This window comes from Artibeus jamaicensis, unplaced genomic scaffold (genome assembly GCF_021234435.1).
Source record: "Artibeus jamaicensis isolate MK-2021 breed Jamaican fruit bat unplaced genomic scaffold, CSHL_Jam_final contig_384, whole genome shotgun sequence".
NCBI classification, from domain to species: domain Eukaryota; kingdom Metazoa; phylum Chordata; class Mammalia; order Chiroptera; family Phyllostomidae; genus Artibeus; species Artibeus jamaicensis.
The window spans coordinates 9,240,965-9,259,657 of NW_026521810.1; the positions used below are offsets into that span (position 1 = coordinate 9,240,965).

Here is an 18,693-nt window from a genome sequence, read left to right on the forward strand (position 1 = left end):
ATAAAAATAAAAATCATGAGGTAAAGTTGCAATTAAGTTTGATTTGAGTTAAATAAGCACTTCAATATTTACATCAAATATAATTAGAAACAAAGCTTTAGTCCATATGAAGTATGAGATCTTCAGAGTATCTGAGTATATGACAAATGTCCTAACATATTATAGTTTGGAAGCTGAAAAGTAAAGACAAACTGTATTGAGCATCAGTTACTAGAAGACACAGTCAGTTGGCATGAACTGGAACAATGGTGACCACATTCTACACTTACAGCAAAACCATAAGAATTTAACCATAAGGAGGGTGGCAGGTTCCCATGCTAAAAAGACTCAACACAGAATAAACAATAACAAAAACAACGTCAACCTGTCATGACCTAGGACAATGTTTTTAAACTGTGCTCCATGGTACTTCATGGCTTGATGAGGCAGTGGGGTGAACCACAGCCGCTTCTCATTAACTACTGTACACTTCAAATCCCAATAAAAAAATTGTCTGAAGAAAAGGTGTATGGCAAAAATTTGAAAATCACTAACTTATACTATATGCAAGTGCAGGATTTACAAGGCAGAGGTTTCAGTAAAATAGTCTCATATCTTACACTTATGTACATAGGACTTTCCTGCCCCTTAGCAGTTATGGTCCTAAATCATGTACATGTACATTGACTCAGGTTTCATGGCACAGACACAGACACCAGGGGACTCTAATCAAAGCAAACTAATCACCCCACACACTTAGAAGTGGTAGTTGCTATTTAAACTGTTCAAATTAAAACTAAAAAAGCTAATTATGGGAGAGAGTATCATGTATCATCCATTAAATAGCTAATAAAATGTTAAAAATTTAAGTATATTAAAATACCACTGAGGAGGAAAAAAGATAAATAAGACTGAGATTACAGTGTAAAAGAAAACAGTACTTTGATATAATCAAAAGGATTCCATGCTACGATACAGTATACACTGGGCATTTATGCAGCTGTCATGAAAAACAGCATTTCTCAGCAAATCAAGTCCCACCCAATAAAAGTCCTTTTCATCTCTACTCTCCTATTGTCAGTGGAGTTATCCCATACCCCCCAAAGCTAAACTAAATATTCCTTCACCAAAATTCTAGCGCTGGTACAAGGACAGGACTGAAATGTCTGTATACAAAAATACACAGCTAACTCCGGGATGATTCTAACTTATTTTATTTTAAAATATATTTCATTGATTATGATATTACAGTTGTCCCATTCCCCCTCTTCACTCGCTTCCAGCCTGCACACCCCCTCCCACCCACATTCCCCCCTTTAGTTCATGTCCATGTGTCTTCAGTTTTTTATCTTCTCCATTTCCCATACTACTCTTGCCCCCCCCCCCCATCTATTTTCTACTTACCGTCTATGCTACTTATTCTTGGTACCTCCCCCCCACTCACCTGTTGCTAACCCTCCATGTGATCTCCATTTCTGTGGTTCTGTTCCTCTTCTAGTTGTTTGCTTACTTTTTGTTTCTGTTTTAGGTGTAGTTGTTAATAATTGTGAGTTTGCTGTCATTATATTGTACATGTTTTTTATCTTCTTTTTCTAAGTCCCTTTAACATTTCATATAATAAGGGCTTGGGGATGCAAAACTCCTTTAACTTAACCTTATCTGGGAAGCACTTTATCTGACCTTCCATTCTAAATGAAAGCTTTGCTGGATAGAGCAATCTTAGATGTAGGTCCTTGCCTTTCATGACTTGGAATACTTCCTTCCAGCCCTTCTTGCCTGTAAGGTCTCTTTTGAGAAAACAGCTGACAGTCTTTATGGGATCTCCTTTGTAAGTAACTGTCACCTTATCTCTTGCTGCTTCTAGGATTCTCTCCTTCATTTTAACCTTGGGTAATGTAATTATGACGTGCCTTGGTTTGTTCCTTCTTGGGTCCAACTTCTTTGGGACTCTCTGAGCTTCCTGGAATTCCTGGAAGTCTATTGCCTTTGCCAGATTGGGAAAGTTGTCCTTTATTATTTGTTCAAGTAAGTTTTCCACTTGTCGCTCTTCCTCTTTCCCTTCTGGTACTCCTATAATTTGGATGTTGGAACGTTTAAAGATGTCCTGGAGGTTCCTAAGCCTCTCATTTTTTTGAATTCATGTTTCATTTTTTTCTGTTTGGTTGTTTCTTTTTTCCTTCTGGTCCACTCCATTGATTTCAGTCCCAGTTTCCTTCCCATCACTATTGGTTCCCTATGCATTTTCCTTCATTTCGCCTAGTGTATCCTTCATTTTTTCATCTAATTTGGACCAAATTCAACCAACTCTGTGAGCATCCCAATTACCAGTGGTTTGAACTGCACATCTGATAGGTTGGCTACCTTTTTGTTGCTTATTATATTATTTCTGGAGCTTTGATCTTTTCTTCCATTTGGGCCTTTTTTAAAATCTTGCTGCACCTGTTATGTATGAGGGGCGGAGCCTCAGGTGTTCACCAGGGCAAGGCAACCCAGTCACCAGGTTGTGAGGCTGTATGTGGGAGTGGGTCTGAGAGGAAACAATGGCGTTTGCATGGTTCTCTGTTGGATTTCAATTCCTTGCCCCACTTCCCCCAAGCAAACTGGGCCTTTCTGGTGCAGATTCCCATGTGGGTGGGCTTGTGTACACTCTAGGACCCTGTGGGTCTCGCCAGCAAACTCTCCTGTGAGGCTGGGAGTCTTTACCTGAGCCTCAACCCCCACAGTTCTTTTCAATTGATGTTTTGAGGCTTTATTTCTCTGTGCTGGGACCCTGGGTTGGGCGGTCTGTCTTGCTCCCCATTTTCGCTTGGTTTATCTGCGGGCAACTGTGGGACTGTTGGTCAGCCAGCCACCTTGCGTGCAATGCCTTGCATCACAATTGCCGCCTTGCTGGGTCTGCCCACTGCCACCCTGTGACCCAGGTCTGCCAGCCACTGCTTGTGTACCCAGGGTCTGCCCACTGCCATGTTGCGCACCCAGGGTGCTTTGCGCACCTAGTGCCACCGCTTTTTGTGCTGGGACCCCTCTCTACTCGGCCACCCAACTCCACCCTGCCTTGGTTGTCTGACCTCCATATAGTTCAATTTTCTGTCCGTTCTGGTTGTTACTTTATTTCTAAATTGTTGTTGTCCTTATTTCAGTTGTTCAAGAAGGCACAGTGTGTCTACCCATGCCTCTATCTTGGCCAGAAGTTGATTCTAACTTCTTATACTGAAAACCTTCTAATTCCTTTTTAAGGAGACACACAGCTAAAGGCTGTGTTCACTGACTCTATATGATTAATGGACAGTGGCTAGGTCATGAGACCACAGCACAAAGAATCAGTGAGATGTTCCAGGGATGGGCCTTCAACAATCCCCTAAGGCTTAAAAAAACCTTAATCTATAAAATACATTTGGCTTTCTGTAAACCAAGTGCATTCTTTTTTTAATGCCCTTTTTACTCTAGATGGACAGCTCAGTTGGTTTGAGAGTCATCCCGATTCACCAAGGTTGTGGGTTTGAACTCTGGTCAGGACACATACAAGATACAACCAATGAATGCATAAATAAATAGAACAAATTAATGTTTCTCTCTCTCTGAATACATAAAAATACATAAAAATTTTAAATAAAAATGAAATGCCCTTTTGACCTCTTAGAATTTACTTTTTAATACTTGCTAATGTTTTTAGAATAAATTTAAAAACAATTATTTTTTACATATTATACATGTACAATATGCCTGGAGTTGTGCTAGTTTGCACAAATTATTTTTAATTCTAATGTAACCATAGCAGGTAGATATTAACCTTCTTTTACAAATGAGAAAATGAAGTTCAGAATGACTACATAACTCTTGCCAAAGTTACACAAGATGACAGGTATACTTAATTCCTGAGTTCAGATGTGAACCCAGGTATGTCTCCAGAGCCCACGCAAATGCTTTCCCCCTATTCTATGTTGTCTCCCACATAGAATCTGTGCTGCCACATCCGATATACAGAAGAACTGGGCATTATTAAATCTGCTGATTCATGCTTAATCCATTAGAAGTATTGACTAAAAAAATAACAAGTTTGTTTCACTAGCACTGTATAATATAACCTGACCACTCTTATGCAATATCTATAATCTATTTATTCAAAAATTATGACTTTAGTATTTTCACACTCAACTTTAATAAATCTAGCAATCACTCATAATTACAAGGTCTGTCCGGAAATTATACAGCCATGTAATATGAAAAAGAGACATTTATTGAAGAAGACACAAGATATAAGAAACATTGTACATAGGACAATGACACCTCAGTCCCCTTCAGAGTAGGACCCTTGGGACCTCACATAGTTCTCCCAACTGCCATCAGCTGCCGTGCTGTATTTTCCTGAATCTTACCAATGGTCTAAAATCTCTTCCCTTTTGAAGGTGATTTTAGTTTTGGTAAAAGCCAGAAGTCACAGGGCACCAAATCTAGACTGTAGAAGGTGCTGAGTCACCTGGGTAATTTGATGTTTTGCAAAAAAACTGCATGAGATGTGATGCAGGAGGAAGCACATTGTTGTGAAGAAGCTGCCAGTCACCAGCTGCCCAGAGCTGCAGCTTTCTGAATCACCCAAATAGTTTCCAGGGAGAAATGTTCAAGCTTAATGCAAAATCTAATGCAGATCTGTTGCTCTACTGGCTCATTTTGAATGTGAAGACCACATAGTGCACATGCTTACTCAACGCGATCTGCTGCCCCCACTGACTGGTACAGTGAAGTCATCATTGTTCACAGATGTGCATTCCAGTCTATTCCCCTTGGCTGCCAGGTTACATCAATGTCCTGCAAACCATTCTCATTATATTAACAATGGCTGTAGTTTTCCCGGACTGACCTCATATAATATCATTGTTTCAAAATATAAATCACTTTAGTTATGGCTCATTACCAACATTTCAGATAACATTTTTAAACTTAAAAAGCCAATATGAATGGCTACCACTGATTTATAACAAATAATTCCAAACAGAGAGCACTGTCTAACCTTTAATAGGTGCACAAATATCTGCCAAATGACTGGCTTAGTCAACCTCTTCCTATTACCACTTCCTGCTGCTTACCTAATTCATTGTCTCTAATTCCTGGTGGCTGATGTTCAGCTAATGTAGTACTTCTAATGTAGTACTTCTGATAGGATGCCAAATTATATGGCCATCTGAATTATCAATGTGAGTTTTTAAAGAATACAGCAGTGTTGTTTAAGATACTAATTACTTTTCACCACCCTTAAGTTTAGAGGCAATGTTACTGTCTATAATAGAATAAAATGTATTCCATTTTTTAAAACTTATTAATTAAAAATTAAACTTACCTTTCCACAATCCATTCTGGCCGAATTACTTTTTCCCCCTTTAATTCTTTGATTTTGGCAGTAGGAAGGTTGGTGGCAATAATGTGTGTAGTTTTGGATCTGGAATAATACACATGGTACTGGCCTCCATGCAACATCATCAGCTTTCTCAATTCCTCAGCAGAAGGGTCTGTAAAGTTAGTATTAAAATATATTGAGTTTTATATATAAGAAAGTAGAACCCTAGCAGAATAATCCTTTAAATGGGTTATTCAAAGAACATACCACTGGTTCACTTTCTCCTTTACTATGTTACCAGTAAACCAAGTTGGGAGCTAAGTCACAGGGTGATAAAGGTGTTGTGCTTTTAGCACATTCTCTTCCCTGGATGCTAGAAACAGTCAACCAACAGAGACACTCTACTGCTAAGAGGTGCCTAGAGGAGCAAACAGGGACCTCAAGTAATGAATCAAATACTAACACTAGAGCAGAAAATTTTCAACTTTGGACCACATTTAGCTGTATGACCTGGATACTGGTACCTTATGTTTTAAAAATTAAGAACTATGAAATCATTTATGAGTCAGTTTACAGAGACTCCAACTAATCTTATAGCTCCTTCAGAATACAGCAGGTCCTTAAATAACATTATTTCTTTACTGCATTAATGAGATTCCACAAGAACTTAACTCCTGTTGGTATCGATTAGCCTATGGTAAAATTGGTTTTGTTACCCATCCATCATTTCAAGTCACTGGACTTACTGATGACATTAAGTGAGGACTTACTGTAATACAACAATAGATAAATCGCTCATATATACTATGTGCAGACATGTTGCAGGGCTTACTAATAGATTTTACTCCTATAAAATAATTTTAGCCCTGGCTGGTGTGGCTCAGTGGATTGAGCATGGGCCTATGAAGCAAAGGTCACTGGTTCGATCCCCAGTCAGGGCACATGCCTGGGTTGCAGGCCAGGTCCCCAGTAGGGGACACATGAGAGGCAACCACACACTGATATTTCTCTCCCACTCTCTTCTCTTCCCTCCTCCTCTCTCTAAAAATAAAATATTTTTTAAAAAATAATAATAATTTAAATTTTATTTAAGAATATATGTTAAAATAATCTTATTCAGTTTCCTAATATAAATTTGCACCAAAGCCAAAATATGAAGTTCACCAATCCAAAAAAATAAACTGCAGACAGAGAATATTTTTCCATTTTTTCAAAATATTTTAACTATTAAAAAATATCTCTAATTAATGTATTTATGCTTCCCATAAAAAGAAATGTCTGACTCATTAAAGTTATGTTATAACAGGCATTTACTACCATCGCATTAAACTAATTATTTTCATTAGCTTTTCTATTTCACCTATTATCCTAATAAAAGCTCTAAATCACACCTCTCCTAGCAAAACTGTACCACGGGGCGGGGAGGGTGTCACAGGAGGCTTATGTATCTACTTTGTTATTCAAGCAACAGGTCCAAGTATTTAAATGGACAGTTATAATAACTACCTAATAAGGTGACTTTTAGACTTCTGAAGAATTAAAAAACTGACAAACCACATACAGATATGCCAAGTTAATTCTTGATAAATTCTTACAATGTAGAATTTATTTGATGTTACTGATCACACATTCTGACACTACCTGATAATGGAAGCCACATTTATTTAAAACCAAAATTTCTAATAACCTCATCAAAAATACAGAAAACATGAAATCACTTTTATTATTTTTATTTAACCCAACAGATCCAAAATATTATTACTTCAACATGTACTCAATATAAAAACTGGGGTGTTCCACATTCTTTTTTTTCATACTGAGTTTCCAGAATTAAGTGTGTATTTTATACTTATATCGCATCTCAATTTAGACTAGCCACATTTCAAGTGCTTAACACATGTGTCTAGTGGCTACCAAATTGGGCATGGTACTAGAAAGAGAAATGAAACAACTTTTAAGTAAAATTAATTCAACAGTCATAATGGGAAGGTTTTTAGGGATTGGGGATCACAAAAACTAAGCTAGAGCATCACAATGATTTAATGTACAATTGTACAACTGTAGAAATTAAACAACTACCTAGTCAGGAATCTATAGTTTACTTACTTTTTCCCCCTAAAATTAAAGAAGTTGGCTGACCTTATTAAATAATAGTGAAAGTACCAAATTAAAGGCTAGATACAATGCACTAAGATGGACAAACATCAAATCCAATAAAAAGCACAGAAACATAAAAACTCAACTTACAAGTTATTCTGTAATTTTCCTAAACCAACTGTATTAAATGACTGAAACAGAGAGCAGCGGGCTGCCAGGAACACACCACCTTTGCACACGCATACTTGTAAAAGCACTCTCTCCTCTTATGAGTTGCTCTTTGAAATCTAATTACTGTAAAAATTTAGAACTGGAAAGTCTGGAGAATTTATTGCCCTTTTTATGAGATGAAGTTAAAGGGGTTCCTTCAAGTTCAATTTTGAAGACTGGAATATTTTTCAGTGTGAGTGAATCATAAAAACCAATCTATTAAAAGGCAGTAAGATCACATAAACTATGGTGTCAGACTGACCGGGATTTAATTTTGGCTTTAACATTCTTTAGCTGTGTGACTTTGAACAAGTATTGAACTCCTTAAAACTGTCTCCTCTTCCTTTACAAAGAAACAAGTAAGGCTACATTAAGTCTGGCACATTAGGAGTACTCAATATAAAAACTGTCATCATAAAGTATGAAGACATCAGAACTCCTTTTGAGTAACATGTATAACGTGAGACGCTGGCCCTAAACCGTATGAAAATGGTGGAAGACAGTACATATGCTGACACATGGTGGCCTTACATTTCAAACACAAACTGCCAATAGTGCACTAGGGATGGCAGCCAGGAACTGCTCCATCAGCTCAGACAGCCTGGTACGCATGTGGTTGGTGGCTCCCTTATTTTGATTGTTATTTTTATTTTGAAAATTTTAAAATAGTGTTCTCTTTGTCTCTATTTCCTCAGCAATTGAACATCTCCCAAATTACAAGTTCAAGAGAATATAAACGATAATTCTGAAGACTGCATAATAAATTCAATTTTGTATTGAACGCCCTTTAGTTCAGCAGATGTATGCTAATTAGAGAAAGCTGGGAGAGAGTATTCAACACTAAGAAATCTATGAGACACTGAGTGGTGCGACCCCACACCCGCAACCTAGTACAATAGTTACTTTTCTTCATAGTACTGATTACAATCTGAAATTATCTTATTTGCTTACTTATCATGAGATATCCCCCTAGAACACATGCTCCTGGAGGACCAGAACCTTGTCAATCCTTACTCTGCTATTTCTGGCACAAAGCCGGGGCTCAGTAAGTATCTGCTGAATTGATATCCTCAGTGCATCAGACTCCTGCCTGAGTTTACCTCTCTAGGAAAAAGAGTGCAAGTACATGAATATACCAATTCTCAAAATACTTACTCAGTCTCTCACAAATTAGGCCAACAGCAGACTACTAAGTGGGACTAACTAGATTTAAATTCTAGCTTTATTACTTGCTAGTTGTATGGACCTCAGGAAAGTTACTTAACTTCCCAGGCCTCAGTTTTCTCGTATGTAAACTGGGAATAGTAATAGTGCATCAGAGGGCCGTTGTGAGATTTCAGAGAGACAAAAATTATAAATTCTTAAGAAAAGTGCCATTCACAGACTGAGAATTACATATCAGCTATTACCACTATTATTATCTTTTTCCAAAACAGGAAAATGGAAGGGATGTCAGGGCTGCTCTCAATTTATAAAGCATCATTTTTTTTCAATCCATAATCCCACCTATAAATCCTCTTGATGCCGACCCATCAGTAACTTTTTTTCTAGAAGGTCCTAGATGCACTGGCAAAAATATGAAAATGAAAAATCCAACAAAACAAAATTATATCCAGGGAAATGCTATTCTCCAAATCTTTACCATTGGTGTCACTCCAGAAAAATGTCAGAACTAAAGGAGCATTTTGAGATCAAATAACTATTTCATTTTCCATACTGGTATAAATGAGATTAACCAAGTTAAATAGACTAGACCAATTGAAATAGTAAATAAAATTATTAAACAACTTAGAGTGTAAAAAAGGCAACTAAATCACCAACAAAAATCATCACCACAGATTGTATCACTGACATTTTGGTGAAGATCCTTTAAGTAAAATAGTGTCTCTAAGGCTTGGTGGCTCCCAAAGATCACTTTACCAGGAATAAAAAATATAGCAGTGGTTCAAAAAATAAAGATTTTTAAAGGGATATATGCTAATCAATTTGTTTCCTTGAAGTTCTACTAATTTTTAAGCAAGCAAATTAGCCTTGGTGGCTCAGTTAGCTGAGAATTGTCCTGCAAAGCAAAAAAGGTCATCAGTTCAATTCCTGGTCAGAGCTCATGCTTGGGTGGCAGGCCTGAGAGGCAATCCATCTATGTTTCTCTCACAGATTAATATTTTCCTCCCTCTCTTTCTTCCTTCCTCCCACTCTCTCTAAAAATAAATAATTTTTAAAACAAGCAAATTATTGTTCATTAACACACTTAATAAAGTTTCTTATAAATGGCACCAATTTTAGGTAGATTAACAAATCAAATATTGGAGAGATGAAGGTAACTTTCAAAACTCACACACAGCTAATGGGAAGGTCACCATTCAGGTCTAAGTCTGTATCTCCCCAAACTCATATTTCATCAACCTTAATAGGATGCAACTCTCAATAGAGAGGCCTGGTTTCCAGTTGCAGGTTACCAATGAAAGTCATGACATCTTGGGCAACTGCCTCATCTCACTTAGCCTGTTCCCTCCCTGATAAAATGAGAGGTAGACTAGATAGTTAAGATCACCCACAAAGCTGTTGTACAATTCTATGCAATAAACATAGAGCTGCACACTAAATAGAATTTAGTATGTAATTCTATGCAATAAAATCATTATCTTCAGCAAACAAAATTTGAGGACTTCTTCAAAGGTTTGCAAGAGAATGCAAAAAAAGGTCATATTATACCCAATTTTATGGATAAACAAACTATAGAAGAAAAAATATAATGGAGAAAACAAACAAAACCTCTATGTATGCAAGATATTGGAAAAGGTAGGTACACACTCATATCTTGATTATCTAATACACTACAATGTCTTATCCACGTAACAGGTACTAAATTAAGAACTTTAGAGTCATCGAAAGCACTTAAAGCAAATACTGACTCTAGTATGGCCAATATAAAACATATGGTATAAAGGAAAACAGTGAACTGGAGATCTGAACCCTGAGTTTAGTTTGGCTATGCCATAATTAGCTGGGTGACACTAAGAAGTTTTCTACTATGTCCTTTAGTGACAGTCAAATGGGATGATTGTAGCATATGACCTCTTAGATTCCTAAACTATTATAAATCTATTTAGTTTCTAAACAATTCTCTTTCACTGGCTCATATTCCATTGCAAGTAGGTTCCATTAGATGAAATACCATCACAGAAAACCAGGATTACAAAATCAACTCTACAACCCATCAAAAAGTCAGTCAGAGTGCTTAGATGATATGGTCAAAATAAACTGTCCTTTATGATGTGTGTAGTATCAGAACCCCTGCTCAGTTAAGTTTATCCTCTATGATGGAAGTTCTGTATATGACAGCATTACATTCTAATAACCTTTGTGAGTAGAAGGCCAAGATTTAAATATTTTATTTATTTATTTTTAAAGAAAGGTAAAGGGAGGGAGAAAGAGAAAAGGAAAAACATGACTCTGTTACCCCTTACACAACCCTAACCAGGGACCTGGCTCACAACCCAGACATTTGGTTTTTGGGACAATGCCCAACCCACTGAACTATACCAGTCAGGGTGAGGCCAAGATTTAAAGGGTCTTCACTTCTACTATTTTCTCAATGAGGAATATTATCAGTGAGAAATATTCAGTATTTCTTAAACTGTACGGTTTAAGAAACTTAAAAATATCCTAGAAAGCTCTGCAAACATGTAACAATTTATCTCCTAAGGATAATGGGTGGTAACTCAGCAAATAAAATACCAAGAGAGTACTAACTGATTCAAGGGGCACTGTCTACTCTACCTAAAGACAGGTGGGTGAGTGCCACCAGATTGTGTTCTCAGCCCTATTCTGCATACAGGACTTGATTAAGACAACAGGTGGTTATAGTTCTTGGGCAATAGAAGCTGTCGAGTTGTTAATTTATGCAAAGAACAAAGTAATCTTGATCAAAAAAATGAGGAAAATCTAATTGAAAATAAAGGTTCCATACTGTATTTGAAAACAACTGTATACCATTTTAGGATGTAGAACTGGTACAATGACAACATAGGAAAAAGAAGTCTCAAATGACTGAGCTAAATTAATGTCTATTCCTTTAACAATTTTTTTGGTTTGTTTAGCTCTACCTCCTCTTCTCCCTCAAATGATACATAACTATGGAGGGCAAAACAAGGTGGAGATAACTCTGTTCCACTTCATGTAGGTCAGACATGTACCTCAAATATTTGATTCCAGTTATGATAAAATATATGTGAGACCCTGACCAACTTCATTAGAGAAGCACAGAAAAATCAACTGGGATGAATCCTCTATAGACCTCAAGCCAAGTCATATTGGCTAATAAGCATTCACTGATGCTCAGTCATGTGAAAAACACCAAAGGAAGCAAATTAAGAACCTGCTTTGCCCTAATGAAGAAGACAGATGAAGACATTTAAACTAAGGACTTTTAAGTTTTTAAAATAGCAGAACCCTTATTTCAAATGAACTCTTACAATAAACCCCCAAAAATACCTGGGAAATATAAAAGTAGTATAAAGTGTATTATGAAAGTTCAGTTAGTAACATATGCTTATTAACATTTTGCATTTCAGCAGAGTACTGAGGAAATCCTGAACCATATTAGCACTATTAACCATACATATTAGCACTATTACCAGTTGCAACTGGTAATAGTTAAAAGAAGTTATATTCCAAGGTCTGTGTAAAAACTACTTAACGTGATGGCAAACAGTAAATAAGATATTTGAGTATTTGTATATTTTATTTCTTTTTAGTATACTTAAAAATACTATAATTGTATGACTGTGGGAACTTTAAGGCATTTTTGAACTCAAGTTGATAACCAATTCAAAACTACCAACAACTTTCAACAAACATCCAACAGATTATATTACTTAGGAGATCTGGAGATAAAAACATTATTTAATCACAAGTATATACTAAACACCCATGTTTTCAAATATCACACTTAAAATTTACTGAGGATTCCACAAATAATTTTTAACATGAAATAAATAATACATTAGAAAAAATTCTGTGAGAACAGAGAGCTGAAAAATATCTGATTGAACTGAACCTGAAACTAGTATATTTACATTAAGATAAGTGGATGAAAGATGAACAGAGCTGTTAGGGGGAATGAGGAAAGATGTGGCCACAGAGTTCAAAGCACTTTCAAATTGGGAATATAATCCAGCTTTGAAGAGCTGTGAAGTTTATTAGCATGAATGTCACACTGAGAGGACATGACAGGGTTTATACTGGGGAATCTCAAAGAACTAGGACCAGTGGACAGAAGTTACAAAGATGCATGAGGACTTCCAGCCTAGATGGAAGCATAGGAAGATACACTCTGCCTCCTCACAAAACCAAAATAAGGACAACAAAAATTTTAAAAACAAAAACCAGCCAGTACCAACAGAAAATTGAACTGTATGAAAGTCTGACAACCAAAGAGTTCAAGTAAACACATTCATCCAGACTGGTAGGAGGGGCAGAGTCAGGCAACCTGGGCAGAGAGGACTCGCAGCAAAGTGACAGCTGGCGGACATGGGGCATGCAGGGTAGTGGCTGGCAGACCCAGCGAGGCAGCAGATTGTGGAGCACAGTGTGGCATGCAAGGTGGCCGCCGGACTGGGTGGCCCCACATTTGTGTGCAGATAAACCAGGGAAAACTGGGGAGGGAGAGAGAGAGACAGACTGCCCAACCCAGGGTCCCAGCACAGAGAAATAAAGCCTCAAAACATCAATTGAAAAGAACTGTGGGGGTTGAGGCTCAGGGAGAGACTCCCAGCCTCAAAGGAGAGTTTGCTGGCGAGACCCACAGGGTCCTAGAGTGTACACAAGCCCACCCACACGGGAATCTGCACTAGAAGGGCCCAATTTGCTTGTGATAAATGGGGGAAGGGACTGAAATCTGGCAGAGAGCGGGGCAAGCTCCACAGTTCCCTCTCAGACCCCTGCCCCACATACAGCAGCACAACCCAGCAACTGGGATGCCCTGCTCAGGAGAACACCTAAGGCTCCGCCCCTCATACATAACAGGTGCAGCAAGATTTTTTAAAAAGGCCCAAATGGAAGAACAGATCAAAGCTCCAGAAAAAATACAACTAAGTAACAAAGAGGTAGCCAACCTATCAGATGTGCAGTTCGAAACACTGGTAATCAGGATGCTAACAGAATTGGTTGAATTTGGTCCAAATTAGATGAAAAAATGAAGGATATGCTAGGTGAAATGAAGGAAAATGCATAGGGAACCAATAGTGATGGGAAGAAAACTGGGACTCAAATCAATGGAGTGGACCAAAAGGAAGAAACAACCAAACAGAAAAGAATGAAGAAACAGGAATTAAAAAAAAAAAAAATAAGGAGAGGCTTAGGAACCTCCAGGACATCTTTAAAAGTTCCAACATCTGAATTATAGGGGTACCAGAAGGGAAAGAGGAAGAGCAACTTATTTGAACAAATAATAAAGGAGAACTTCCCCAATCTGGCAAAGGCCATAAACTTCCAGGAAATCCAGGAAACTCAGAGATTTCCAAAGAAGTTGAACCCAAGGAAGAACACACCAAGGCACATCATAATTACATTAGCCAAGATTAAAAATAAGGAGAGAATCTTAGAAGCTACAAGAAAAGACAGTTACCTAGAGAGGAGATCCCATAAAGACTGTCAGCTGATTTCTCAAAAAAGACCTTACAAGCAAGAAGGGGCTGGAAAGAAGTATTCCAAGTCATGAAAGGCAAGGACCTACATCCAAGATTGCTCTATCCAGCAAAGCTTTCATTTAGAATGGAAGGTCGGTCCCCAGTAGGGGGCGTGTGAGAGGCAACCACATGTTAATGTTTCTCTCCCTCCCTTCTTTCTAGAATGGAAGGTCAGATAAAGTGCTTCTCAGATAAGGTTAAGTTAAAGGAGTTTATCAACACCAAGCCCTTATTATATGAAATGTTAAAGGGACTTACCTAAGAAAAAGATAAAAAACATGTACAGTAAAAGGACAGCAAACTCATAATTAACCACCACACCAAAAACAAAAACAAACTAAGCAAACAACTAGAAGAGGAACAGAACCACAGAAATGGAGATCACATGGAGGGTTATCAACAGGGTAGTGTAAAAGAGAGATCGGGGGAAAAGGTACAGAGAGTAAGTAGCACAGATGGAAGGTAGAAAATAGGGAACAATAAGGATAGTAAGGGAAATGTAGAACCCAAAGAACTTATAAAGTATGACACATGGACATGAACTAAAGGGGGGAAATGTGGATGGGAGGGGGTGTGCAGTGAAGAGGGGGAAATGGGACAACTGTAATAGCATAATCAATAAAATATATATATTTTTAAAAAGAAGTTACAGAGATGCAGATGTTAGCTCACCAGAACAATCAGGCCTGTTTGAACTAGCTTGCCTCTCAAGATAGTATACCACCACTGGAGCCATTTCAAGAGGCCCAATGGTGGTCTCTTTATTTATCAGCAATATGAAGAAGGTACCACATGGACAATAATTAACTTGAAAACTTAAAGTTCCTTCCAACCCCAAAAGTCTGTAATCTTAAGTAGCCAAATCATTCATTTACATACCGTCTCTGGCTGCTGTGGGGCCACAACAGGAGATGAGTATCTACAATGGAGAGCATATAACCCACAAAGCTAGGGACCTATATGGAAAGGATGCCGATTTAAATATAGCCAGAGTACCACTCTAGGAAACCTAAAACAAAATAGAGTATTTGTCTTAAATATTTCTCTTATCCACCATTTCAGCTATTGCTCAGAGACGATAAGGTAGGTTACATGACTACAGCATGACTTCAAAGTCTCAGTGACTTACAACAAAGGTTTGTTTTTCACTCATGCAACATACCTATCATGCACTCTTAAATGACCATGGAGCCACACTCTAGGGTCCACATTGTCAAACAACCTCTACCTAAAGCACAAAATGGCTTTTAAAGCTTGATACCCAAAGTATTACAAATATACCATTTCTGCTCACATTTTGTGAACATGGAAAACCCTGACTTCAACAGGAAGGGAAGTATAATCCTCTCCCAGAAAGGGCAGGCAGGTTTTAGGGAAAAAATAAAAATAAAATATACAGTTCACCATATACTATATCTGGAAAAATTTACATAAGTAATTTGTTTTCCTTATTTCTGCAATCTATCTTATCAGTCACATATTTCAACACCAATGTCTTGAGACTAAAAGCAAAAAGGCTATAACGTAATTTCATGTTTTCCAAGACAATATTAAAGTTCAGAATTATTTAAAGGTTATTTTCTATTCTACTGAAAACATGTCTAGAAATAAGTGTTTGGGAAATAAAGAGAAGAAAATATATCACTCATAGTTCTAGGCTCAAAGAGAGCAAACACTAGGCTTGCTTCTAGCATTTTTTCCTGTACTTTTCCTAAATCAGATCATCCCCTACTTTCGATTTATATCTTACCCTTTTCTCATTTACCAAAAATGTTTCTGCGTTATTACAAGTTGTCCATAGTTTATACTTTTGTTTTAAGTGATTTTGTAAATGGTGTAATTTATAAATACATTTCCATTCTTATGCAGTGCTTTGCTTTTAAACAAAAACAATGTGATAAGATCATCTTTTATATAAACCTTATACTGAGGGGCCAGTAAGGTTTATTGCCTTAGAATGGACTCTTAGAAGAATTACTGAGTCAAAGGTTATAAAACTATTAAAACCTATTAATCTATTTCAGGGGTGTGAAACTCATTTTCACTGGGGGCCACATCAGCCTCCCAGTTACCTTCAAAGGGCCCAATGGAATTTTAGGACTGTATAAATGTAACTACTCCTTAACAGTTAAGTAAGAGCTTGGCACTGCTGTCCAGTACAAACAAGTTGCCAAGCCGAATAAAACACAGTGGCAGGCCAGATTCCTCCCAGCAGCCTTGTGTTTGCCGTCTGTGATCTATTTCATATACTGCCACTTGCCAAAGCAAGTCTGGCATTATACTACTCTCCTTTCAACAATGGAGTGGTTATGTTAACCATCCATACCTGTATTAGGTATAAGCACATAAATAATTTTTTAAAATAAATACACTTTGCAAAAAACCTATCTTGGTTCATCATGTACTTCTCTGTCTACTAGTGAAGTTGACCTGTTTCCATGTTTGTTACCCAGGTCTATTTACTGAAACAGATTATTTCTGAAATCGACCTTTTAATCAATTGGGATCTTAGTGTTTTATTTCTTATTATTTTCACATATAAGTTTTCCAGTCATCAAATTTGTTGCAAAATATTATACTGAATAATCCTACTCTTTCCCCCATGATATATGGAAAAAGCCTTTATAACTTAAAATATTTAATGTGATGCTAAAGTTCTAGGTTGTTTCTAAGTGTTTTATAAGTATTAACTCATTAAACATAACAAAAAAATTAACTCATTTAATTTTTAACAGATACATATACAGATATCTAACTTACATATTAAATTTATATAAAGAATTTCTTTTTAAGCTTCTCTAAACCATCTGCCTATTTTTATACAAGTTATACAAAGTTTTAATGCTTATATTCTTCTAATAGGTTTTAAGATGCCAGACCTAGTTCTTCTCTCATTGTTCTTTTTCATCATGTCTTATTAGCTAGCCCACTTACTTTTTAAGGTAGACTACTGGGGGTGGGGTAAGGTGGGGTGGGGGAATGAAAACCAGATAATTTTCTGTAGCAGGCTGTCTATTGACAAATGGTACTAACCAGGATGAAAGTGTTGAGCTTGAAGAACCAACACTACTTCAATAAAAGAATTCTGAAACTGTAAAAACTCAAACACTTAGTAGACATTTCACATTAAAAAATGGGTGTGTTCCTTACACCATGAAGGCACTCTAGGATACTTATCTTCCGAATCAAGTTTAAAATTATATTCCACAATACTCCTACAGTGACTTTCACAGAAGGTGCTTTGAGAATATTCTGTATGCCACAAATTTCAAGACTACCTAAAACAAACCACCACAAATAACAAACATTTAAATTCTGTAACACTGAAAGGTACATATTAAACATACCACCTCACTTTAGGCCTAAAGCTCTGCAAGTGAACCTTAGCACACAAAGGCCACTGTCTAACACTAAAACAGCCACACGTAGACCATTTCCACATCTCTGGGCACAGCTTACGCAGAGTTTTGCTCTTTTGGTTAAAACAAATTCTACCAATAATTTTTAAATCTTGTACAAAAGCTTTCCTTGATAGATCTCTATTGAGAAAACACCCATTTGTCATCATTTAATTCTGCATATCCAAAAAGACAATTAGAGGACTTCCGCCAAGATGGAAGTGTAGGTGGAAGCACTGTGCCTCCTTGCACAACCAAGTTTAAAAACAACAAAGTTTTAGCAACAAAAACGCAGCCAAACCACAGAAAATTGAACTATATTATCTGACAACAATGAACCCTTCAGCCAAACCGGTAAGAGGGGCAGAGCCAGCAGCAGAGCGGGGTCGGGCAGGAAAGATCCATCAGAACAACCCAGGTGTGTAACCCAGGCAGCCGTGGGCGGATCCCAGGTGTGGAGTAGCGGGCGGACCCACTGTGGGCACAAGGCGGCAGACTCACTAAGGGCGCAAGGCAGTGGACTCACTGAGGGCTGACCACAGTCACACATTCACTTGCAGATAAACCAGTGAAGGAGGGAGCAGTGAGATGGACCTTGCAGGCCCCAGTGGCCGAAAGTGACAGATGTGACCGCCATTGTCCCTCTCTGACCCTGCCCCCACATACAGCATCACAAACCAGCGACCTGGGTGGCCCCGCCCTGGTGAACACCTAAGGCTCTGCCCCTCATACGCAGCAGGCAAGAACAGATCAAAACATGGCTCAAGAACAACTCAGAGCCCCAGAGCTGATAAATCTAAGCGATGAAGGAATAGCCAAACTTTCAGATGCACAGTTCAAAACACTGCTGATCAGGATGCTCACAGAATTGGTTGATTTTAGTCACAAATTAGAGGAACATATGAAAGCTAACCTAATTGAAATGAATGGAAATGCACAGGAACCAATAGTAATGAAAAGGAAACTGGGACTTAAATCAAAGGAGTGG

The 18,693-nt window shown here is 37.7% G+C and overlaps 1 protein-coding gene across 4 annotated transcripts in view; it reads right to left on the reverse strand.

Moving 5' to 3' along the window:
• The window catches only part of REV1 (REV1 DNA directed polymerase), a 113,996-nt gene that overhangs the window by 52,364 nt on the left and 42,939 nt on the right, over positions 1-18,693 (reverse strand). For all 4 annotated transcript variants that reach the window (XM_053664684.1, XM_037141110.2, XM_053664685.1 and 1 more), the window contains one exon: positions 5,315-5,483. In XM_053664684.1, coding sequence (XP_053520659.1) covers positions 5,315-5,483 — 169 coding nt within the window. The remainder of the gene's footprint in view (positions 1-5,314; positions 5,484-18,693) is intronic.